At 40.7% G+C, this 26,152-nt stretch overlaps 1 protein-coding gene across 4 annotated transcripts; it reads left to right on the forward strand.

Annotated features, from left to right (window-relative positions):
- Window positions 1-38: 38 nt before the first annotated feature.
- vit (vitrin) lies at window positions 39-24,928 on the forward strand. 4 transcript variants are annotated; one of them, XM_051960216.1, is made up of 23 exons: window positions 43-591; window positions 6,765-6,843; window positions 7,058-7,123; window positions 8,276-8,432; window positions 8,540-8,673; window positions 8,757-8,834; window positions 9,335-9,517; window positions 10,062-10,100; window positions 10,508-10,546; window positions 10,636-10,686; window positions 12,232-12,294; window positions 12,850-12,912; window positions 15,934-16,008; window positions 17,728-17,793; window positions 18,237-18,299; window positions 18,872-18,934; window positions 19,207-19,254; window positions 19,819-19,884; window positions 21,054-21,201; window positions 21,285-21,388; window positions 22,293-22,519; window positions 22,604-23,117; window positions 23,436-24,928. In XM_051960216.1, the coding sequence occupies exons 2-23, from the start codon at window positions 6,810-6,812 to the stop codon at window positions 23,612-23,614; spliced, it is 2,460 nt and encodes an 819-aa protein (XP_051816176.1). In that variant the 5' UTR covers window positions 43-591; window positions 6,765-6,809; the 3' UTR covers window positions 23,615-24,928. The 4 variants fall into 4 exon arrangements, with proteins under 4 accessions (XP_051816177.1, XP_051816176.1, XP_051816178.1 ...); XM_051960217.1 differs by lacking the exon at window positions 19,207-19,254 and having other exon boundaries at window positions 39-591; XM_051960218.1 differs by lacking the exons at window positions 10,508-10,546; window positions 10,636-10,686 and having other exon boundaries at window positions 47-591.
- Window positions 24,929-26,152: the final 1,224 nt, after the last annotated feature.

Consider the following 26,152-nt stretch of genomic DNA (forward strand, 5'->3'; position numbering starts at 1 on the left):
AAATGGATGTGGCTTGATCTGCTCCCCAAACAGGTGCTGATTGGTTTATTTGGTGAAGGAGGAGAGATTACTGTGGTGAGAGATGACTCACTCCTCCTATCTTTTGTATTTCAGTCAAATAGTGAGTTGCAGGACAGATAATTTGAAACAAAGCTCTGGTTTTCCTTCCTTACATAACAGCTTAAACTGCCTATGTGGTGCACATATCCTTGATGTGCTAAAAACATGTTAGTTGCGTCTGTCCCAATAAAGAAACTGTCAAACATGCAAAAAAGATGCTTCCGCTGTGCTGCCAGCTCCCTGCATCTCTTCTCCTCATGGCCCCGGGTTACTGATCTCCTTCTGCCTGGGTGAAGAGCTGGTAGCCTGAAGTGGGACGGGCAAATCAGAGAAACTGGCCCCGTCCCGTTCTGCACTTTTAATGAGCGCTGCGATCATGCAGGAGTAAAACTCCAGGTGGAACAGTGCTTTGCACACACGCCCGCTGCTCCAAAGTGTTTTTCAATGAGAGAATAAGGACTCGGGGAAAAGGCTCCGCAGGGAATTACTGTGTGTTTTCAAACGCCTGTAGGATTATTTTACCAACTTCAGGTAAGTTCACCTTCATTGCTCTATGGGGATGAGGATTTTGAACAGACAAGCAGTTCCACTTATGAATTTGGGGTATTTTGTTTGCTTTTAGCGCGGCGTCAATGAATCATCCACTTTTCGAATGATGCGTAATTGCGCGTAATTAATTGATGTCCAGTGCGTTTTAGTTGTAATAAATAGTTTAGTTGGGGATTTTAATCAACACTGCATTGGATTTTTTGGGGGAGGTTATTTCTATTTACTCTTTATTTTGCTCTGCATGACTCTGGTTTAGTTCACCTAAGCTTGGGGATGTGACAGTTTGCTCGAACAAGTCCACTGCTGCTTAAAGTCAGTGTTCAACTTTTTGTTTGCTTTCCCTGTTTTAGATAAGTATCCCCTCCTCTCCCCTAAAGTGAGGTTTATTTCAGAACGTTCTTCAGTCATAATCACTCATGCTGAAAACGAACACTCATGGCAGATTTAAAAAAAGATCTCTGGAAACTGATCCAGATTTTTTCTATCACATCACAAAGCCTTTATGTTGAAATGCGTCATTCCTTCGAGGTGATTTTTTTCTCTCTAGATTTTGTTTCACATGTCTTGTACATTATGTTTGACAGTTCCTTGTGTATTCTTTCTTACAACTCTGGTTGTTTAGGAGACTGATTAAGCACAGGTGGTCTCCATACAATATGTCCAGCAGCAGGCTGCAGGCTCTGGCTTGTACCGAAGCCAGTGCCAAGAATTAAAGTAATTCAGCCTGTGCTCTCCTTGATAAACAAATAAGTGTCTCAGGAGCAGCGACAGACCAAAAAATCTACAGAAATGACTTTGTAGAGACATGTTGGCTTTTCTTTGAGTCTGATCGCTCTCCTCTGGCTCCTCATTTGGCTTGTTGCTACAACACTTGGCACATACATGCTTACAGTACAGTTCTGACACCTGTGAATGGTAGGATTGAACACTCCCTGGCAATGGCTGTGTTTAAACACTCTCTCACTTCAGGCATGCCATCACTCAGGAACACGGTGAAACCGAGTTCTCAGCTGCTCATGATACTCAAATAAGCCTCAATCCCCTTTAGTGCTTACCCCTTGTTGCATTTACACCGGTCACCCCAGAGCAGGAATGTGACTGCTGCTGAAATGGAGAAAGCCAGAAACACAGTCCTGCTGCATGGCACGAGAGTTCAGAGCTAGCTTATGGACACACAATTTTAAGCATGAAAATTTATTTATTTTTTTTTGTATTTTTAGTGCTTATGAGCAACTTTTTCAGAACACTTCTAAAGCTGTGGTGTGCCAGTCACAGGTGTGTGGTCTGCCAATGCTTTGACAACCCATCGTGTGCTGGTCTTTGACACACATCCTGTTTACATTACAGCCACTGTATACCTGCCAGGTGTGGTGTTTGTCTTGTGTTATCAGATTTCATCAAATACCACCTGAAATTTGCTAGCACAAGCAAAAAAAAAAAAAAAAAAAAAAAAAGAATTTCCTTAGCAACATCAGGTCAGCAGGTTTGGTAGTTAAACTTGTTTTTTTCTGCATGTAATCCACATAGTGGTGTCAATGTTTTCTCCAGCTGCATTGGGCTTTAATTCCACCAACTATGTGGCCTGTCTGAGCTGCTTTGCCAAGGCCCATACACTAAACCTTTCATTCTTTGTAGTGGCTGTGAAAATCGTGTTGTATTTTTTTGTAAGTTTTCACATAAATGTTAGCGTCTTGATGGTTTGTTTCATTTGTGTCCCCACCCAACTGAAATTAGAAGCTGGAGATGCTGGAGATGCTCAGTATGCTTCAGAATATAACTGATACTACCTCAGAGATGCTTGAAGCTGTACCACTGACAGCCCATGTAGATTTATGCCAAATATATGAAACTTATACTCTATAGAACCCAATGTGTTTGCGATTTGCTTTGGTGGTAAATGGTGAACCTGAAAGCCCTCAAATACTGTGGCATTCTTCAAAGCAATCTGAGCATGCAGTGTTATCCCAGATCTCTGTTTATTTTTGATCCTTTAGTTAAATGTGTGTGTCTGTTTGTGTGTGTGTGTGAGAGAGATTGTGTCTCTGCAAGTCCCTTCAGGATCTATTATCTACTGTACAGGAAACTCCCCACAGTGTTTGTCAAAGGATATCATTTGCCCTGCATTTCATTGCCCTGGAAAAGAGGCATTTAGATGCTCACACTCAGAACACAAGTTAAGAAGTCTCAAATTATTGCCATTTTTTGTCCATTTCATTTTTTCCAGCTACTGTAAGATGTCACAGGAACAGAGTCACTAAATAAAGGATTCTTTGCAGTGGTGAAAAGTACGTTTAGTCAAGTAATATACCTCACAATACTTGAGTATTTCCATTTTATGCCACTTTGTACTTCCAAAACATTGAGCTTTCTACTCTACCACATTTATTTGACAGCTTTAGACAGTTTTCAGCTTTTAAAGCTGATAAACCAGTGGTTTATAAGTTTTGTGGCTGCTTCCAAACAGCATTTCAGATGTCTATTAGTTGCTGCTCCGCCAAATAGTGTTTTTTCGCTCTAAACTTCTCACATTGTTTAATTTCAGTAAGTGTTCAGATCATCCAATATTTCTGCAAACATCTGAGATTAGAAAAAAAGTGCAAACCTGAAAACAGATTTGTGTTTAAGAGCATTTTCTTTTACTTTTGTCTTTCATTAATCATCTCATGACATCTGAGATTTATCTTCTGTCTCTGTTTATGTATAAACTACATGAAGTAGTTTAAACCAGCTCCTCCTGTAGCAGCTGCAACAGTAACATGCTGCTGACACACTGATGCTTTATTACTAATAATCTAATCATGTCACAAAATAGCAGTTTATCAGCCAGAGGGATCAAATCAAGACTTTTACTGCATAATTTTAACCACATTTTGTTGTACTATTGTACTTTTACTTAAGTAGGAACTATAATGCAGGACCTATACTTGTGATGGAGTCTGTCTGTATTGCTGTAGTGATATTTTCATCTAAGAAAAGAATCTGAAGGCTTCTTCCACCATTGCCTCTTTAGAAATACTTGCATGCTGAAAGTCGCTCTGCACTTGGGACACATGGAGTTCACAGCTTCCTGTCATACACCTGATCTGTCTGATCTGTAGTTTGCTTTATCCAGTGAGGCACGCTGACTCACCTCTCCTCTGCTGCAGGTCTGACTCCTGTACTGTAAGTTGTGCATATCTGTCTCAGCTTGTTCTCAGCCTCAGCTTTCTTTGGTGAAGGATAAATTGTAGTCCTGACGGTGCAGCAGTCATCTACCTGCCTGTCAAAGCAGAGCTTGGTGGAAAAACATTGTCAGTGCTCACGAATGCTGCGTTTGGGGAAAGTCCTGCCAACTGCAGCTCTGTTCCGTTTAACATGATACGAAATGTTTGCAGCATGTGTTCACTTCAAATCATTACAAGAGAAATCGCACACTTTACACGCAACAAGCCCGTTATGTAAACTTTTTGTAGAAGTTGTGAGAGAGAAATGTGTATGAAAATGGCTCATGGATGAAATTTTGAAATGCAGCTATCCTGTAAAGGATAATTACACAGCACACTTCTGTTTACCACCCTGGCAGGACTGAGGTTTTTTAAGCCAATTTGACAACACAGGATGCTGCATTCTGGGAAAACATTTTTACTTGACTTTATATAGATTTCTCCATAGATAGATAGATAGATAGATAGATAGATAGATAGAGTTGTGCGCATAAGTTTACATACCCTGGCCAAATTTGTGAAATATTGTCCTTTATTTTTCAGCAAATATGTTTGTTAATGGAAACATTTTTCTTTCATTTAGGGTTGGTGTTCAGACAAAGGTATTTATTGTCATGCAATTGTATTTGCTCTGATCATTCACGTTTTCATTAAAAAAATGGAGCACATTTTACAAATTCTGCCAGGGTATGTAAACTTATGAGCACAACTGTAGATAGATAGATTTAAATGCTTTAAACATGTGAGTTTACAGTCCTTGAGTTGATTAACTAGTTTCGATAGATTTACATTCTTTTTACAAATTCTAAGTTTGAAGAGTTTCTTCTTCATTGACCTTTGAGAACCTACACTCTCAGCTGTTGAAGCCATTTTTACCAGAGCCAGTACAAAGACAATCTATGAATTTGCAACAAATTACAAGTCTATACTAATCTTTGTCATAGCTGGAACTGTTTTAGTTATGATGAAAATATCCAAATATAACTGCAGGCTTTCTCACTTCACAAAAAACATTCATCTCTGTGGAGTTTTAACTCTTTAACAATGCATCTTGTTCAGTTTTCTTATGTGCTAGTTTTGCTTTAAACTTAATTTAATGAGTTAGGTGAACTTTTAGCTGTTCATTCCTTCAACTCATTAGTTGAAGTCAAGGTGTCTCAACTTATAAGAACTTGTGTATTTGGATTAGATTTAATTTCATTGTCATTACACAGCAAGAACATGCAGTTTAGCATCTAACCAGAAGTGCAAAAGCTGCAGTGAAGTGCGTTACTTACAGTATGGTACATCGTGTATGCTACCATATAAACACAACAAACAGTATGGACAAGGCACTGTGAACAGACAAATACATGAATATTTAAATGTGGATGCAATATAAAATCGATAATCTAAATCAATGAGCAGAAGTAAATAGAGTATAAATAGCATGTCTACTATAAACTGTATCAACAGAACAGACTATGAACAGTGTAAACTAAAGTTCTAAAATTTTCTGAAACTAAACAAAATAACATTTTAAGATGTCAAAACAACTAGAAATTAGGAAAACTCATATATTTACACTAAGTAAACAAAAAGGAGTAGCTCATTTGACTAAGTTCCTTTATTATGTTTTACAGTGTCCACCTCAGTATCGCAATCATTCGAGAAAAACATTTAATAGAGCCAAAAAGTCTCCTCTTATTCAGGTATTCCCTTTAAACCTGGCAGCTGCTTAATACAACCAGTCTGACATGTTGCCAGCTGGAGCAGATACAGGTTAAGGCCTTTGCTCAAGGGCACCTCAGGAGTTGTTTTGACAGAGGAACTATCACAACCAGATTTTTACGTATTTTTACATAGGGTTTTTAAGTGATAGTACTTGTCCAGCATTGCTGATGTAAGTACATGTCAGGCTGAATTGCTGCACATCTGACCCTGCTTCAGAGGTCGCTTTATGATCACATGTTCCCACTTGATCAGATTGAACCTGCTGGTGTGTGGCGGGCAGTGACAGACATGATGCTGCCCTTGTGGGAGGTACAGCATTCCTCTGTTAACAGGGAGGCCTCAGTCATCACCTCCACAGTCAGCAGCTCTGGCACACTGCAGGAGCTACTGTGCTTCTCATGTGGAGTCCATCCTCCAGCCTGCGTAATAACTCTCTCTCCGGCCGCCTGTCTTAGTTCAGACTATCGCAGGTATCACCAGCGCTGTCATTACATACATTACAAACCCTCAATATCTGGAATGACGCCTTAGTGATCCGCTTCTAATCTTGATCTTGTTAACACAGGCTTTGACTTATGTCTTTACGTGGGTATAACTTCGGAATCTGAATGACAGACACTGAAAGGCATTTTCTGCTCACTGTAAACAGACTTTATTTCAAACCAGGATGCAGCTTGATGTGGTCGTTGCTGTCAAACAAACAAGCCATCTGACTGAACACAGCTCCCCATTCCTTATACATTAAATTACGTCTGTGTGTGCTCTCTAATACACTCCGACTCCATAAATATTAGTGGGAGGACGTTTTCATATGGTTTTCTCCCGGAGTCCAGATGTTAGCTGTGGAGCTCCCAAAAAATACTTTAAACCTGTTGCAAACAAGAAACACTGACTTTTAAAAATTCAGTCCTTATGTGATCTAAATCTTTGAAGTGCAACAACACAGTTTACAATACATGTTTTTAAAATGTTTAACTCCCTACATTGGCTTTACGAACACTGGGTTAGTCAAGTCTTTGTGTCATTTCAGTTCACAATTTTCCTGCTGTTCATCAAAAAAATATAAAAATCCTTAGAGTGTGTCTCAGTAGCAGCGGTATACTCAGTCATAACAACACTTTCCATTCTCATAAATGCTCACTGAAGTCTCCAGAGTTGCTTTCAGTGAGCGAGCAGGAAGCAGGAAATGAGTTTCTGAGGATAACAGTGAAAATCTGCTGCTTCTTCTGTCTCCGTAAGGTTGTGAGGTTATACAAGGACATCAGGCTGACCTGCTGAACCACCATGATCAGAGCATCACTCACTGCCGTCTGCCTTGGTGAGCGACCTGGGTGTGTCTCTGCAGGAGCACGCCGCCTGTAAACGCATCATCTCTGACTGCTATGTTCCACTGCAACCGGTTTCCTTTTTATTATTGACACCATCAAACAGCAGCATGCCCTGTCGTAGAGTTCTTGTGTGTACAGTAAACACACTGATGATTATGTGACTTTGTCTGCTATTATGTGAAACTCCCTCTGCCTCACCCACAGCGCTCCTCCTGTCCTGCGCATGCTGGGCCAAGCCTAACGGATCAAAGAACAAGAAACCAAAGCAAGGTAGACATCATCAGATAGCAAGCCTGTAATCTCCATCGTTCCTGGTGTTATTGTCTACGTTGGCCCTCGCCACTGCAGTTGCCAAGAGGCAAAAATAATCTCGTGGCATAAAATTATGTTGTATGAGTGTTGGAAAAAGCCACTTTGTGAATTAGACCCAGTTAGAATTGATTTGCAGGCCAAATGTGTGCCGTGCAGTAGTTCAGGTAAAACTTGGCTGAAGTTGATTGAAAAGTGAAAGTTTTTACACAAGACATGTTGTTTCAACAGATCACTGGTTATGTTTTAACATGAGAGCAAATCACAACTGCAATTTGAAATATAATAATGATTAAAAGTGACATTTATGTTTTAGAATAATCAATACAGTGCTTTTCAATTCCCAAATCAGATTCCCAAAGCTCTACATAATCTGATTTTTTATTGCTTGTCGTCACATGAGGAAAACATTTGGAGACCACGTGTGAGAGACTGAATTTACAGAATGATTATCATTTATGATTGAAAACAATATTGTTTCATTGATTTCATTCACTTGATCATTTACATTCAGATGGGTGACAAATTATAGGAAACATTTTTTTTGCTGCATTTAACTGAGATGATTTGAGTCCACTTGTCCTCTTAGTGTGTGTTGTTCTGTGTTCTAAGTTCTGAGAGAATACCTTTGTCATACGATGAAACATTTCTGTCCTGATAGAATGCTCTCTTCCAGGATGCCCCTGTCCAAAGGGCAGGCGGTTTCATATATCATGGTCAGATCTCAACCCAGTTGAACAGCTATGGAAGGTTTTGAACTGACATGTTGAACAAAACTGTCCAGTATCTTCATCAAAACACTAAATGTAGGAATATCTTTTGAAATAATAGTTTCAAGTGCCTCCAATAGACCTCCAAATATTTGAAGAAACAATGCTAAGGTAAACTAAGGCTGTTCTGGAAGCACATAGTGGTCCAATAATTTACTAGGACACTTTTTGTTGGGTTTTCCTTTAATTTGTCACCCATCAGTCTTGTTGTTTTTTATTTGTCATTGCATTATTTAACTGTTTCAGCTGGAACTACTGCATAGTCAGTGGCTTTGTGTAAATTGGACATTTCAAAAAGTAATCTTGACTTCTCTGTAATGCTGTCTCCATCTTCCTTCCACAGTTGTTCCAGCTATAGAGTGTGATGTCAGAGCAGGGAAGATCAATGTGTCGGAGTTCATGGTCAAATGTCCTGCACACTGCAAGGAAACCAAGCAGCAGGTCTACGGAACGGGCGTGTTCGCCTCCATCTCCAGCATCTGCAACGCAGCCATCCACAGGTTAACAGTGGAGGGATGATGATAGCATAAAGCTCATGTGGGGTATCTTCATTGCGGTCGAAGTTGTACTTAAACAGTTAAATCTGATGAAGCTTTTGTGTCTGCAGTGGTGTCATCACAAACTCAGGAGGAAAGGTGATAGTGAGGAAGATGGCGGGGCAGAATATCTACAAAGGCAGCAATTCTAACGGGGTTCGCTCTCTGTCTCTGCCTAAGTGGAGGGAGTCATTCACTGTCTCAGGTATTAATGATGAAGTCAGTAATGGTAAACATGGTTCTGTAGAAGTAGTGCTTGAACCAAAAGCTGGCCCTGTTGTTTTTCAGTGGGGAAGCCCAGGAAAGGAGTCAACTACCCATCGACTCTGGACTACGTCCCTTCAAGACCAACCTACGTGAAAACAAGTAAGAGGAAAGTTATTCTTTTTACTAATGTCATGCATCTCTTCCGTGCATATATGAATTTTGATGCTTTAGATTCAGTTAAAGGTTTCACTTCCACAGGACAGTGATTAGGACCCAGTGGTTTAGAATTTAAAAGATGTCTAAACATCCAGGGCCAAGCTTAGCAATAGCTTATTGAAAAGTGACAGTTTCTTAAAAATGTAGACTATATGTTAAAAAAGGCTTGTAGTTTTCTATATTTTAGCATACAATCTAGTTCAGACCAATCAATTATTGTTGTTAACCAAGCCATAAAGACACGTTTTAGCCTACAGCCTACCTGATAACCTGCACTTGACTCCGGCATGTTGAACCTCACTCAGGTTGAATGAGGAGTCTGAGAGCTGCAGTCTGATGAAGAATGTCAAGAATGCATTACAACACAGCGGTTACTGTGGACGCTCTTCCTCCCCATCCATCCGTCTTGTACACGACTGCCTTCATCTGTCGTCTCCTTTCAGGTCAAAAGGAGGACAAGTCGGTCACCACAGCGCTGCCTGCAACAGCAGCACCTGAACCCACCACCACCACTCCTGAACCCACCACCACCACCACTACAGCAGCTCCCACCACCACCACCACACCTCCACCGCCACCTTCCACCACCAAAGCCCGAGCAGCCGCCCATAAAGTTAGGGATGCAGGTGAAAGAAACAAATGCACATTTATATATTTCATACATCATTTTTTACATTCATACACGTGCAAAACGTGCAGCCAACGTGCCGCCTCGTAGACATCTAACAACTTTAGCAGATTGTAAGTGGAAATACTGTTTTCCAGATCAAGCTTTCATTTGTATGAAGCTGAGCAATGAAGACGAATGATTGCAGCTGGTAATTACAAGTCACAACTGCAATTATGACAAATTACAGCGGGTCTCGTGGAGTTAATACAGCGCTGTTCACCTGCTTGACCGACTTACCAGTATATATGATCAGCAGACCTGTCATCGCTCGCAGTAAATGAAAACATTATCAGACGGTAATCACTGTGAGTCATCTGCTCCGTTTTGGATAGAAATGCAGCTACAGTGAGCAGACAATGCTACAGTATCTTAAGGTATGTGTGCAAATGAGATGGGCTGAGTGCCAGAAAGCCTCCCAACCATTTCTCTCCCCTTCATTTTCTGTAACATTATCTCTCCTCTCTCCATGTTGGCACCCCATTTTTCTTTCTTCTATCCAGGCAGCAGTCACCCGTACCTTGCCCATGTGGCAGCCTCAAGTAAGTGAAAGAAAGCAATGAGGGTTTACCTGTTTTTTATGTTTATATATTGGTGGTATGAGCGGCTGCAGTGGTGTTGCTTAATGCTAGGGTGTGCGGCAATATGTGTTTACATCAAGCATGTGGTATTGGCTTCACATCAGTCCTCTGAGAATGCTGTGGATTCATCATGTGTTCAGTATCAAAGGTATCAAGTTTGTCACGATCAGTGGCACAACTTGTGATTTAGTCAGTGAAAATCACTTCAGTTTACTCGTTTTAAGCTAAAAACTTAAAACAGTCCAGCCACTAGTGGGGCTTTTAGTTTTTTGCTGACATCAAAATTAACCAGAAGCTGCCAACTTTGGTAGATAATAAATAAATGACTTTTTTTGTCTAAATTTGCCCACATTGTGTTATTGGTATAGGACAGTCACAGAGTGGTCATGGAAAGAGTCCCAGTCAAGGTATGTCAAAGCTCTCACTGATTCTGCAGCTCTTGGAAAGTCCTTTATACTTCACTGAAGTTGAACTAAATCATGGCATTTCTTCAAAGTATTCAGAGGAAGTTCCTATCCGAGTAGATTCCCACAACGTGCCAGTGCAGGTAAACCCAGCTTTAATCTCCATGTGTCTTTTTTTTCATTCTAACTTCGGATTGTCTGAAATTGTCTCCACATTTCCCTCTATTTTCCATTGCTTTTCTTCTGTTCCTTTTTTCCTGATATATCCATAAAAGCTGCATGGCATCTCTGTTCTGTACGTGCACAGCTGCTTTATATGAATTTAACTGGTCTTCTAACACAGAGCCAGACCACATGTTGTTCTTTTTTTTCTTCAAGTAAAAACAGCACCGGACAAAGAATTCAACCATATTCATACTATATTGTGTTAGGAAGCATTTACTACTTTTTTGTTCTTAAACATAATTCAGTGTTTCAGGGAGAATAAATCTTTAACTGTAGCCATGCTACAATAGTGGATCTGTTAAGTTGTGTTCAGGTGCAGTAGTCTAAGCTAAAAAAAACACAAAAAAAACAACGCTATCAGCATGCTAACATGATCATAATGATTATTCAAATATGCAGATTTTTTATTTTTTTTTACAAGTAATGGTTCCTCACTATGGCAAAGATGCAGTTAAGTGTTACTTTATCCTGCAACAATGGGTAGAAAATATCAGTAACTGCATAACTATTACCAATGGTGTAGTGTTACATCAAAGCCATTTTAGGGTAGGAAGAGGTTGTTTTCACAGAAAAAAAATCTAAATATGCAATTTTGGTCTGGGTTTTTAGGGGTTGGATGATCAAAAAAAGAGGTACTTTAAATTTTCTTAACCAACAGGAAACATAAATTCCACCTGAGGCCAATGGGAATGTCATTAGTTTTGTAGTAGCCAACGTATTAGTACTAAATGATGAAGATCAGGTGATGTATGAAAAATCAGGGCTCACCAGATTGTTATAATTTGAATACATCCACAGGACACCATACATTTCTAAAGTAAATTTAATGACCATAGATTCAAACTTTGTGGCGACATTTCACTCATTAATGTCGGTCTGAGAGTGGTGCTAGAGATGAAGTCAAAGGATCATTAACGTCATTAGAATCCATCTGTCACAGGGTGTAACTGTTGGGATCCAGCTTGGACCAAAGCAGAGCCCTGGCATCATTAGAGCCACACTGCCAGCATGGTCAATAAAGTCAGGAATCTGAGAAGCCAAGGCATTTTTCAATACATACAGTTTCTACTTCCGAACTGTTGATGCTTCTATAATTACAGAGCATTCTTGGAAAAGAAAACATTTCTCTCAGCAGAAGGTCTGGATAAATAAAAGTTTAAAAACAGCAATGGCAGTAAGTCTCTGGCTTTATTGCATTTTTACCCTCATTGACTGCCACTGCTGGGTTGGAAGAGTCAACAAATCTATCTACGATATATCTAAAAGGAAAAACTCCAGCTTGTTAGTTTTACCTAATGACCGTTTTATAGCTCATTAGTGCTGAAGTGAATTGTCTTGGCTGTCTGCCATGACAATCTAAGATCCTTATTTTCTTTTCTCCATTAGAAAAACACTGACTGGAATCTGCTGAGATCAATTATATTTCATGCGATCTTGTTTTTTTCCCCTAATCTTGGTCCCAGGTCTCCGCAGACCAGAGGCGGGGTCGGCTATCAGGAGACAACCATCCTCTCCAGTGGGCCCAGGTCAGCCTCATCACCAGCACACACACACACACACACACACACACACACACACACACACATAGCTACAAACAGGCATGGCGGGGGTTGATAGGGAGTGTTGGTCAAGGGCAGCAGGAGGGACAGATGGTTTTGTTGGAACAAGAATCCAGGAGACGTAGACCGCTGTAAGTCTGACCCTGGTGTTCACACCCATAAGCCCCTGTGATCTTCACCCCAGGGTCACCTCTAATCCCCTCCATCAAGCATCTCAGCTAACATTCCTTCCACGATAACTGCTGTTTTCTGTCATCGAGCACATCATCTTATTCATATTTTCGTTTTTCAAGATGAAAAGAGGCAAATGACGCCGAGTTAAGGCCTGTAAACACGCCCAGCATATATCCTTTTGTTTTTGATATCATGCTGAGCAGAAAATGCCTTCAACTTCACTCAAAGCAAAGCAGCTGGCCTGCATTTGTGGATGGAGTCCCAAAACTGAAGCTCTCCTTTGCCTCCCCCTTTCTCCCTTCTTTTCCCCTCTTATACTATCTGTCTGTTTCTCATTGCTACAAACAGTTTTTAACAGGGTTCAGCCTGCACAACCCGAGCGGACTCCAACCATGAGCCAGTCCAACCCGGGTAAGTATCTCCAGACCCTTAGCGGGAGTCCTCAGACTACGTTAGCAGACACACTCACAGACGTAGCGCGTAGAGAGCTCCGATCAAACAGGGGGAATAACAAGGGCAATAAAACCCCGGTTGAAATGTTTTATAAAGCAGCACTAATGTTTACCCTCTGTGGGACTCTATGGTTCAATGCATGGGCAGTCCTCATGAACGAGTTGCGGAAATACAAGCAGGTACTCGGCTTTCACTGAGCAGCGAGTATTTATTTTATTTATTTTTTATTTTTATTTTATTTATTGGTTGTTGCTAGAGATACGGACCCGTACCCGTAGTCTTTATTTATTTATTTCATTCATTAAAAACAGTACAACACAGCATATGTTAAATGAATGAAAAGGAGCAGAGAGAAGCTATAGCTTATAATTTCTGCCCCTTATCAATAATAATTTTAACACATTTCAGTACTGTTTGGCTGTCACACACAGCCCTTTTAACCAACATTTAACATGATCTAAAGAAAAAAGAAAAACAATTTCCGGTTATTCACAAGTATCATATCTCTTCAATAGCAACTCTTTCACACTTTTCTTAAAAATACAAATCGACTGAGACATTTTAATTTCAGAATTCAGATTGTTCCACAGATTGACGCCTTGGATTGAGATGCATTTTTCTTTTGTTTTTGTGCCTGTTTCAGGTCTCAAAAAGACTTCGGTTCCTCTTAGTTTGTACCGACTTTCTCTCTTTTTAAATCTGTTTTGCAAATTCTCTGGCAATGTTTTTTTTGTGAGCTTTATACATTGTTTTGAAAAGATTAAATTCAACCAATTCATTACATTTTAAAGATTTAAATTTTACAAATATTGGATTTGTGTGGTCTCTGTATCCGCTTCCGTTAACGACTCGAATGGCACGTTTCTGTAAAAGGAAGAGCGGTTCAATATAAGTCTTACAGGCATTTCCCCACACTTCAATACAATATGTCAAATATGGAACAATAAGTGAATTAAATAACAGAAACAAAGCACAACTATTTAGTGATTCTTTGACCTTATGTAACACTGCTATGGTTTGTGAAACCTTTGTTTTAACCAGTTCTATATGGGCTTTCCATGTTAAATGTTCATCAATCATAACACCTAAGAATTGTATTACATTTGTCCTTTCAATCTCAAAATCTTGTATAGCGAGTACGTAGGATAGGGGTCAAAGCAGAGAGACGATGTGATATCATTGTCCTGAATTCATCTTGTGCCATGTTTCCACTATGTCTGAGACCACTTTCTCTTTTAGATAAGACCACGATGAGAAATGTGCTCTGTCAGTACTGTAATAACATCTTATGACAGATCCCATCTGGTCTGGCCTCTTCCCCTCCCTTGTAAATGCTTGTAGAGAAGGAGACAGAGATGAAAGCAGCAGCACCAAGTCGCCCGGTGCTGCTCCCAGAGAGACGTGTGACCCAGTCCACAGCTCTGCAGGATCTGGGTCCACTCTCTGGCTTGTCAAGAATAGAAAGCTCTCGGCATTCAAACCAGCCGAGGTTTGGCTCAGCAAGGAATGTGCTTCGGTTTTGACTTCTGTGGAATATGCAAAACCATGGAGTCCTAAAATTAGACAGGCCTATATCTGTTTAAATGATGGCTGATTGTATGATTTGATTTCTAAAGTGCAGTGAGAGCTGTTTCAGACCTATTTGTCTAACCTTTTGAGATGGTGATCAGTCCAGAAAACAGGTGGCTCATAGAAAAAAATGTGATTTTTTAATTTATTGATCGCCTTGGGGAAATTCTTTCAGCTGGAAGTCAGAGGTCAGAGGTAAGGATCAGGATACCGGAGCCCACAGGGATTCATTTTCTTTCTTAAAGACACTCTTGCAGGTGGGACGCTTGCAGATGTTTTGAACTCTGATTTATGACCAGTAGCATTTTCTCTGCAGTCACTTCGCCACCTGGTTGCCCCGAACAGATGTTTGAATTTATCGCTCAGATTACTGTAAATGCAGTAACTGAGCTTAGCCTGGCACTTGTAATGAGTAAGCCACAAAGATTAAAGATCCTCTCCACTGGGTCTGTGTGTGGGTGGTAATCAGTCATGTCCTTCAACCAAATTGCATTTTAATAACGCTTTTGCAGACATGTTAGTAACGCTGCAGACATATTGCAGAGTGAGCTCCAACCCAAGGCCAGGATCAGTGTCCCTGATCCTGCTTTGACCTTCTGGCCGCAGTGATCATCGAAGTGGCTATGATCGAGAGAGTTAAACTCAATCCTTTTAAAGCACCTGTTTCATTAGAAAAAATAACACTACTGTCTGCGGTATAGCGCTGGGCCTTTTACCAGCAGCAGATTAGGCTAATCTCCGCGTACTACTATCCACACTGTCCCTGGTTTGACACCAACTTTAGAATAATACTCCCACGCTTCAGTGGGCGGCTGGCTGGGCTCTCCCAGCCCGTCCTAGTCAACAAAGGCCCTGCTCACTAGCTGCCACTGGATGGGAACCTCAAAGCCCTGGCTGTGTGTTTGTGTAAGCTACCCATCCACCACAGAGAGGGGTTAACTGAAGTGTGTTGTCATGGCTCAGTCAGTTTAGACAGATGGGATGCATTGTTATGATTTTGCTCAGCTGTTTGGGCTTCTAGTGTTCAATGACATTTCAATTAACCTCGAGCCATGCAGGAGTCAGGCTGATTAAACCACACAATGTTTTTGCCGTCTTTCAAGTTGACAATGTGAACATATTTCGATGCCAGAAGCAACAGATAGCAAACCAGAAAAATGAGAACCACATTTTGTCAGGGTGTTGGCCTTCCTCTGTCTGTCTCCACACTGCAGGTAGAAAGCAGCTTCATTAAACAACCTGTAGTCACTCCGTCTCTGTCTCTGGGACTACTGTATGTTTAGTGTCTGGCTCAAGGCTGAACATCTTGTGCATACTCCACTAATAACGTGGTCGGTTTAGCAGAGGTCACAAGCATGCTCCTCCTTGATGCGTGTCCTGAACGTAGCTTTCTAATCTTCCCCTGCACAGCTTTTCCCAGAAGGGATTGGCCACCCCCCGCTTTTCCTCGTCCTGATTGGTTCCCTGGAGCTCGACGACCAGCAGGTACCGAACACAGAACAGATTAGCAAATCATAAACATGTTCACATTTAAATGTTGCTATTTTTTTAATACAATTCAAATGAGCTCAGGTAAGACTAATTTGGCTGTGATATGTGTAATGAAGTTTTGGATTTATACATTCATTGACAGCTGTGGTAATTTTTAAATATCTTTTTTATTATTATTGTTTCTTTTTTTCAGAAACAGTTTTGAATGCATTCATGAATGTGAACTGGATCACTGATTATGTTAACTTTACCTCTACTTTGATGGTTGTCAGATTAGTAAATGTCATTATCCATGCTGCAGTTTCACAGCATAGATATACTTGTACTTTGAGATAAATGCTACCATACCAACATGATTAAAGCATGGATGTATTTAAAAAAAAACTTCTTTCTGCAATATATCCATGGTTCACAAAGACAAGGCTAACACGTAGATATAATGTTTACTGTGTTCACCACCTTAGTTTTCTGAGTAACGATAAATATAAAGCACAGCCAAGGCTGATGGGAATGTCACTAATTTAAAGAGCCCATATTGTGCTTTTTCCTTTAGTCTGTTAAATAGCGTCTTTAAATTGTTTGCAAATTTACAAAGTCCAAAATCCATGCTACAAAACGCTGCACTGTAACTACCTGAAATGCTTTATCTAATATCCAGGCTTGTTTTCCCTCATGTATTTATGTCACTATGTCACATATTGGCATTAGTCTGGCATACTCTTTAACAAAGTCCACCATTATTTCCTCCTGCTAGAGCTATATCTATACACTCTGGGGTAAATACTTTGGTTTTTTTGCACATTATTGCATTTAAAACATTTTCGTAGACCTCTAAAATTAAATTAGAAACTTGAAAATGTGCATAATATGGGTCCTTTAAGTCTGAGTAGATTCTCAGTCAGCCAGCTCATGGCTATCTTAAATACTTCAGCAGGAAGGAAACTGCACAAACTTTATGGTTCTTGCAGATGTTTCATGTCTCATTCAAGAGGCTTTTTCATTCTAACTGACTGATGGGGAGTCTCAGGTATTTATTTTCAGCCCCAAATGACATGACTCATAGACCATCAACAACCCAAGACTTATAGCCTCAAGGTGTGAATGGTTGTGAAACTGCCTGGAGGGGAAAACACCCAAACACAAGGTGAGCAATTCTCTATGTTCAGTCCAATACAATGAGGGGTGCACAGACCTATATATAGAAGTGAACAGAGTGCCCAGAAGCATATGGCAAAACTCAGAACAAGACTCAGCAGTCCACCTGCATCTAAGTGACCGTCTGAGGACAACAATGTTCACACTGTCAACACTGGACAGAGAAGAAATGTGGTTTAAAAGAGGAGTGATGGATGCCATCTATGTTAAAGTGGTCTATGACACCATTAACCAGGTACTTATAATGCAGTCCTGAGCTGCCTTCCTACACAGTTCCACCACCATTAAGGAGGCGGTGAGGAAGTCATCCCTCACCAGGCAGTTTCACAACCACTGACATTTCAAGACGTGCAATTCTTGGATCATCCTGGGGCCATATGGGATTCTACGGGGAAGAATAAATACATTAGACTCCCCATCGCTCATTTAGAACTGAGGAAGCCTCTTTAGTGACAGCCGAACTAACCTTCTACTGAAGCTCTTCGGATGGGCTCTTTAATAACCCTAATGTAACCTGTGTAGTTGCTGATGCCTCCACCTTCTCTGCTGTACACTCAGATGTTAGTTATGCAGTTCCAGACTCAGGATACACATGGAGTGAGACGGACACACCTGAGACTACCGGTAAGTTAGCCCTCAACATGACGATTCCATGTGTGATGCCCCCTTTACTGTGGCGGCTCACTGCACTCTGTATCTATTTTAGTTGCATGTGCAAAAACAGCATGTTCATGTGACTGGTACAGTTTGGTATCTGCTGACCATGTATGTGTTGAATTGACTCCACGTGTAAGTACATGCAATGTGTCTCTCAGGACACAGTGTTTACATGCCATCTGCCTGCCATATGAGAGATTCTTTGAAGTGTGGAGCAGAAGAGCATAGGGCAGGTTTATTGTGCATGTGAGAGCGAGATACTTTGAGGTGATAATTCTGCACAGAGCCATTGTTTTCACTGGTGTGGGATTGGTTGGGAAGGATATGTGACCAATCACAACCATGAAAATGTGTGCTTTTCCCTCTGAAGTTCTATCCATACTAACGGGTTTCAAAACATCCTCCTCTAGCTCGGGATCACAGGCCTGATATCTCAGAGTTTGAGCGCTGGTTTTATAACTTTGGACCATACCGTAAGTGTTTTTCTATTTCTTTTTACGGGCAACTAACAGGCCTTCAGGTTTTATGTAGTCAAATGTATGGGCTGGAATGCTGTAGATGTTGGTTTTCTCTTTGTGGCACACAGGTTCCCACACATGTCCACATTGCTATGCTCCAATACTGTTACATTATTTCTTGTAATTAATATGTCACCGTTTAGACAAAGCCAGGTTTGCTTATATCCCCAGTTTCCTACATAACGCGTAGACATGAGAGTGGCATCAATCTGCCGATTTAGCTCAGCGCGAGAAAGCAAATAAGTCTATTTGTCGATGTGGCCCACTGACAAGAGACAAAACAGCACAGAAGAAGCCCACACTTTTTGATTACAGGCCGTGGTTCCATCTGTTTAAAGACACAGCCGAGCCGCCAAATCTAAGGAACATGGTTTGGAAAAGCGAGTGGATGAGCCATTTGGAGCCAGCACCACAAAAGTACCACCAGACATCCAACCGAATGAAACATGGAGCCAGAGGGAGCGAGCTGTAATACCATAGTGTGCTTATATTTCATGTGTCAGCGCTAATATTGCCTTTGCTTTTAGTACCCCGATCCACTGACTCAGATGGCAGCCATAAAGTACCACTGGATACAACCCACACTAAAGGTGAGCAGTGGTTACCATGGCTGCAGACACCTGTTTGTATCCAGGAAGGTATCAGCTTGGACTTATCACGCAGCATCTGCTAAGCATTTTTCTATTACTTGCTCTGCTAGTTGTCAGGTTGTGAGATGTTCCTAGCTGCTGCTGCTGCATAAGCCTTAAGCCGACAAAAAGATGCAATGTTTTGTGTTTATGAGAGATTAACCTTGGTGAGTGTGTGAAGTAGTGCGGCAGAAATGTACTAACGCTGAGCTTGTATGATATCATCTATGCAGTGGAGCCAGTGGATGCCTGGAAGCCAGAGGCAAACCTTTATGAATCAGGTAAGACGGCTTGCCCTGCTCCTGCTTTCTGCCCCCTAAACAGTCACTTTGCCAGTAAATCCTCAGTTCTGACTGTAAGTACAAACCAAACCGAGGCGCCCCTAGGAAAAGCATCTGGGTTTCAGCTCAGCCTATAATTGAAGGGATTTGGAGGCAAAGTCAAATGGCATGGTTGCCAGCGGATAAAATCAGTTCCTGTTTGGTATATTGTTTGCCACAACAAATGCCAACGAAAGGGTGGGAACTCTAGAAAGTGCACAGCCACAGATTTTGCCAGGCAAACTTCAAGGTTAATCCTGCAAAAGACGTCATTTGCTTTTGGTTTGTAGTTAAAGAGTAGAAAATATTTTCATGACAAAGCGTAAGTTCCTTGCCTCAGATGGTGATTAGGCGATTTTTTTCCCCCATGACGTAAATGGTGCATAACTAAATAAGATGGGAGTGAGTAATCTGTAAATTTAGGAATACATATGTAAGTCAGATTATATAAAGGACACAAAAATCCAGCAAAGAGTAGATTTTAGCAGAATTTTGCTTTAAACTCTTGTGTTTCTTGGTTTTCAGGCTTCAGCATGAGAGAACAAGACCCTGTACCCAGAGTACCTGAGCCTGTGTCACAGGGAGACCCAAGTATGTAACTCTTAACGCTTGTTAAAAACCAAAATCTGTACAATTTACAGCACAGAACTGAAGCATATTAATTTCATAGTCTTTCATTTAAGGTTTTTCGTGAGCATTAAGGGTACAAAATACAATTATTCCTATTAGCAAGCATGAACATGCCTATATTAATTTTTTCTCACCAAAACATACATGTAGATATCTACTCTTTAAGACTCCCATGGGTTGAATGGATTCCTGATAACATGTTGCGAAGAAATTTGTTTTCAAATGACTGACTTTTTGTTAAAGTGCTGCATTTCACATTGTATTTTAGAATTTGTATTAGATATAAGTTTTAAAAAATGACAGTTTTCATGAGATCTTTTCAACTCTCCTGTTGTCCTCATTTACAGGCGCCAAAAAAATGGTTTCCTTCTTTGAAAAAATCCCAAAATTCAGCAAAAAAATTCCAGAAATTTCTGAAAATTTGCAAAATCTTTAGGAAGAAAATTCCAATAATTCCTTAAAAGTTTCCCTTAAAAGTTTTATTTCTACAGAAATCCCCCGAATGTGGCAAGGAAATTCTTGTAAATATTTTCAAAAAATGAGTAAAAATCTTCCAAAAAAATCCCCAAAATATTGAAAATGATTACATATATATCAGTAAAACTTCCAATATTTTCTTTAAGAACATTCACCAAAAAAATCAACCAAAATCCTACAAAATTCGCTGGATTTTGTTTGGTTTTTTTTGGTGAATGTTCTTAATAAACATTTTTAATATTTCTTTTTGTCCAGCAAAAAAATGTTCAAAGTTTTCCCAGAAATGTTGAAAATGTGGACATCAGAAGTTTCACTGTGAAAATATATATATTTTTTCCACATTTTCAAACTTTAAAGCGGCCAATTTTGACCCACAGGACGACACGAGGGTTAAATCTCACTCCAGCTGGTCAAAGAAACTTATTGCATGTCAAAACTATCCAACATGTCTTTCATCCAAAGAGCTCGAGGTTATTCAGTTCAACCTTGCAAATATAAAGCTCTCACTGAGTAAATTTGGGTGGAATTTTTTTAAAGCCCAGGGTTTATGGGTTCAGTTGCATTTGTTCACATATATTTTTGCTACCTTGCTGTAGCTTTAACTCCTTGCACATGAATCTAATCTGATGTAACCTTGTGTTCTGTTTGTGCAGATTGTAAAGTGGATCTGGCCTTCTTGATGGATGGGAGCTGGAGCATTGGGAAGCGGCGTTTTAAGATCCAGAAGGATTTCCTGGCTGAGGTGGCTCAGACCATCAACGTGGGAGTGGCTGGACCCATGATGGGCATCATCCAATATGGGTATTGTCCCCGCTCTTGTTGTGTCATTATGTATCCGTTTATAATGAGAAACTTAATGTCATTTCTTCCTGTTTTATCCAAAGAGATGACCCTGTGACTGAGATCAGTCTGAAGTCTTACTCCAACTCCAGAGAGCTGAAATCTGCCGTAGATAAGATCATGCAGAAAGGAGGTCTCTCCAATGTGGGTGAGTGACCCTCTGTTAGCTGCCAGCTACAGTGATTGCCTACAAACACAAGTGTGAAAGTGAAAGGGTGGCAATTATCGCATGGTTTACTGCCCAGGCACATTTTCACATGCAAGGATAGAATTAAATCTAAATTTGCTGCGAGACACTGTTAGCTAAATTACAGTCCTGCTCCTGTAAGCCATGTTTTTCTTCTGCTCTGACCCAAAAGCATTTGGTTTTACCAGCTCATGGGGGTCAGCTTTCAGAAAGCAAGTGCTGTTTTTCTGCTTTGGTTGGTGCGTCAGTGTGCATCCACTGCCACATGTCTCTTTATGACTTGCTAAATTTTGCCTGCTGATGCAAATAGTGCTGTTTGTGTTTGCCCAGAAGAGCTCTCTAATCATATAAGAGTGTGAGTGGTTGTAAAACGTTGTATAGTCTCCTACAGAGCCTTTCCCGCCATTGTTAAAACCACTATCTAGACTGTTACTGACTAAATGATAGGATATCTCTATTTTTGCGACGACAAACAGTTAAAGCAATACACTTTATTCAGAGACGTGTGTTTTTGGGTACAAAATACACAGACTATGGCTGAGTTTGATATGGTATACATGAGGTTTTTATATGTATTTCTATACATACTGGTGGGGAAAGACCAAGAAAATATCTGTCCACAGAATGTACATATGAGCACTTTAACAGTATATTTCAAGAGTCTATTTGTTTCATTTTGTATTCTACAGTTAATTTTTATTTTCATTCATAGTTTAAGTATGTACTTTATGAATAACATATTGTTTTTCTCCCTCAACTTGTCTTTCTTCCCAAATGCCTGCCCGCATTTCACCCATAAACTTGTATACAAAGTGGATGTAGCGTCATTTCACTGTCTCCCTGTTGCCCCCTGGTGTCCTGACAGGAAAAGCTCTCTCCTACATCAACAAGCAGTACTTTAGTGATGCCAATGGAAACCGAGGAGGAGCTCCCAACGTGGCTGTGGTGCTGGTGGACGGCTGGCCCACAGACAAAGTGGAAGAGGCGTCTCGACTCGCTCGGGAGTCTGGCATCAACATCTTCTTTGTCACCATTGAGGGCCCTGATGACAATGAGAAACAAAACCTAGTGGAGGTCAACTTTGTTGATAAGGTGGAGTATTTTCAGAGGTGTCACAAGTGCTTACTGACAGATATGAATACAGTTTGAAACACAGTGTGTCATGTCATCCCACAGGCTGTGTGTCGGACAAATGGCTTCTACTCCCTCCCTGTGAACAGCTGGTTTGCCCTGAGGAAGGCCGTGCAGCCGCTTGTGAAGCGAGTTTGTGACACGGACCGTCTGGTGTGCAGCAAAACGTGCCTCAACGCCAACGACATCGCCTTCGTCATCGATGGCTCCAGCAGCGTGGGAACCGGCAACTTCCGCACTGTGCTGCAGTTTGTGGCCAACGTCACACGGGAGTTTGAGATCTCTGACACGGACACACGGGTCGGAGCTGTGCAGTACACCTACGAGCAGAGGCTGGAGTTTGCCTTCGGCCAGTACAACAACAAGGGCGAGCTGTTGAACGCCATCAAACGTATCAACTACTGGAGCGGAGGGACCAGCACCGGTGCTGCCATCACCTACGCAGCAGAGCAGCTGTTCAGCAAATCCAAACCCAACAAACGCAAGATAATGATTGTCATCACAGACGGACGATCTTATGACGACGTCAGGGCGCCTGCACTGGCTGTCCATCGCCAAGGTGAGAGGTCATCTGAAGCAGAATCTGTCAAAAAGGAAGATTGTTGACAGATTATATCAAGTCAAGTGTTGATTTTGTTCATGCATCTACAAAACATTTTCAAATATCAGCAAATAAAAGTAAAAAGTGCGAGATAATAATCTAGAAACTTCTGCGTAACTCCTTCCCTCTTAAAAGGCTGGACCCTGATGAAAGACAAAGTTGTTTCCTTTGTTGTGTGTCAGTCCACAGTGAGGTGTCAAGCCAGTGTGTGTTTGATGTGACAAACACATGTGAGTTATGTTGTTGTTTAATCTGCTGTTCCTTCTCCACATCCAGGTGTGATCGCCTACTCCATCGGCATCGCCTGGGCCGCCCAGGATGAGCTGGAGTACATCGCCACAGACCCCGACAAAGAGCACTCCTTCTTCGTGGACGAGTTCGACAACCTCTACAAATTTGTGCCCAAGATCATCCACAACATTTGCCAGGAGTTCAACTCCCAGCCCAGAAACTGAGGACGGACGTGTGGAGGGGAGGTGTGGGAGATCTTCATCCTGGGCCGTCTAAACAGAACACTGATTGTAAATTTGCTCACTCTGTTGCCCAGATGGCGGTGCTGGATTGGCTGCAGTGCCACTTATTTGAAGAGGGAGGGCTTTGGATTTAGGTGAAGATTGTGGGTTTGGACAAAACAAATTTTAGAGAATATTCTGCCCCAAATACTCAGATGGTGCTAATGGTAAAAGATTTGCATACAGAGTGACATATCTCACTGATACTGTGGTGCCATAAAGAGAACAGTATAGTTTGGATCTTTTTAATTAATGGTACCATTAAGTCACCATTTATACAGGGTTTAAAAGTTGTAACTTTGGTTTTATTAATGTTAGCGAATAATTTGCCAATGCTTTAAACTTTAGTTACAAAATTCATGAGCATTTGAGATGCCAAGTAGTGAAATATCATTATGGATGTCTTTTTTTCTCCTTTAACTGCTCAACATCTGAACTAAAATGCATTCATTAACAAGTTCTCCATGTTGGAGTAAAGATTTGATAAATTAAATTTGTAACTACATGCTTGTAAAAAAAAGTAAATTAATGAAGGAACCAAAGAGATTTTTCAAGACTTGGTAGCTCAAAAGTTGCTTCATCAATAAAGCATTAGTAAGTGATTTATTATCATTCATAAAGCTCTTAAAGGAGGCGGTACCAAAATCATGACAAACATAAGGCTACCTTACTGGGATATGGTGCTTGCAGAGAAAATGTAGATTTAAAGCATGCCTAGCACTTCCTCTTCTGGCTTAACATACTTCAAAACCGTAATAATATGGTGCTTTAATACAATTCTCTGTAAAGAGGATATACTTTCTTAGAATCGGTGCATTTTGATCTTCCTAATAGGAGAGATTTGATAGTAGGGACATTGTTTAAGTTCCCCTCAGAGACTATGGTGCTCATATTGCTGTTGATGCGACTCTTAAGTGCAACCAAAAAGTGGATGTGAAAGGCAAATCAACAACATGGAACAAGGACTTGGGTGAGAAGTGAGCTCGGTATAGCTTTGCCTAGAGTGACGAGAGGTCAAAAGTTTGCATTTCCACAAACGAAAGCAGTTCCTCTCTTCACTCTTTGTTTTCTAATAGTGGTTACTTCTAACATTGCAGGCATTTGTCAGTTTTGTTGAAAGAGTATTTATGATTTTATCCCTCTTACGCCCTATTTGTACATATGCATATTAAAAGCGTTTCGCTAATAATGTTCAGATAATTGATCAATATTTTTTTTGCAATTTTTAATAAAATAAAGAAAATGAAAAGAACTTAATAGCGGCTGTTTTTGCCTGGATTTTTGTTGATCTGAATTATGGAAGCAAATCTATGGAAGCAAATCACACTCATCAGATTCTAAATTTGAAAAGCTGCTGAATTTCTTCCTTTGAATTTTTTTGCATCAAAATTATGTATGTGAATTTTTTATGCCTGAATTTAGCTCATCATCAATATTCTAAAAACCAGTTAAAAACTTAATGTGTTCAAAATTTGCCATAAAAAAAAATTCAATGTAAATGGTTGTATTTATACAGTGCTTTTATCCAAAGCACTTTACACACACACACACTTACACACACACACACACACACACACGGCGGAAGCTGCCATGCAAGGCGCTAACCATGACCCACCAGGAGCAATTAGGGGTTCAGTGTCTTGCTCAGGGACACGTCGACATGAGCTTGACGGGCCGAGGATCAAACCAGCACCCTTCCAGTTACAAGACGGCCACTCTACCCACTGAGCCATGCCACGAGTCCGCATTTTCTGTCCTACACGCTCTCCAGTCATTGCGCAGCTGTCAGGCTGGCTGTCTCTGAGTAACCACCTGTGTTGAAAGCCTGTGTAGCTGCCCTGGCAGTGGCAGATCTTCCATGGGGGCACGGGGGGGCAGTGGTCCTCCCGTGATCGGATTGGCCACCCCGTGTGCCCCCCAAAATTTTCGTTGAAAATTTACATTACTGATATTCAGATTTCCTACCCGTCTGAACGCAACTTCGTTGTCCGACTGCACCTGAATGCACCAATGACGTTAGTTTGATCTTCTGTTTGTATTTTGGATTTGAAGAGGCTTTGAAGACGTTTCCTGATGCTGGAGGAGAAGAGGAGCAGCTTTGTACCTTTGCGGTAAGAAGACTGTTGCCGTTTCTCAGTATGTAACTGTCTGTACTTGGTTTTCATGTACTCATGAAACGTCATCATCAAGACTGCATTGGACCAGACTAGTGTGCATAGATATGAATCAGTAGATAGATATACATCTATGCCTGCAGCTCTCAGTGAACAGGAGGATTTTATTAGAGGAAGTCAGACACAGTCACACAGAGAAACATTAGAGCTCACGCTGAAATGGAGCTACATCTCTGTGTCTTGTAGAAGATTTATTTTAAAAGCTACATGTGTGACGGTAATAATTTAAAAAAATCGCATAGAATAATATTTAATTGTACAAGTAAAAGTATAGTAATTTAAAAAAATGTTCAAATTCATATATGCT

The sequence above is a fragment of the Acanthochromis polyacanthus genome, chromosome 15 (assembly GCF_021347895.1).
Source record: "Acanthochromis polyacanthus isolate Apoly-LR-REF ecotype Palm Island chromosome 15, KAUST_Apoly_ChrSc, whole genome shotgun sequence".
NCBI classification, from domain to species: Eukaryota; Metazoa; Chordata; class Actinopteri; family Pomacentridae; genus Acanthochromis; species Acanthochromis polyacanthus.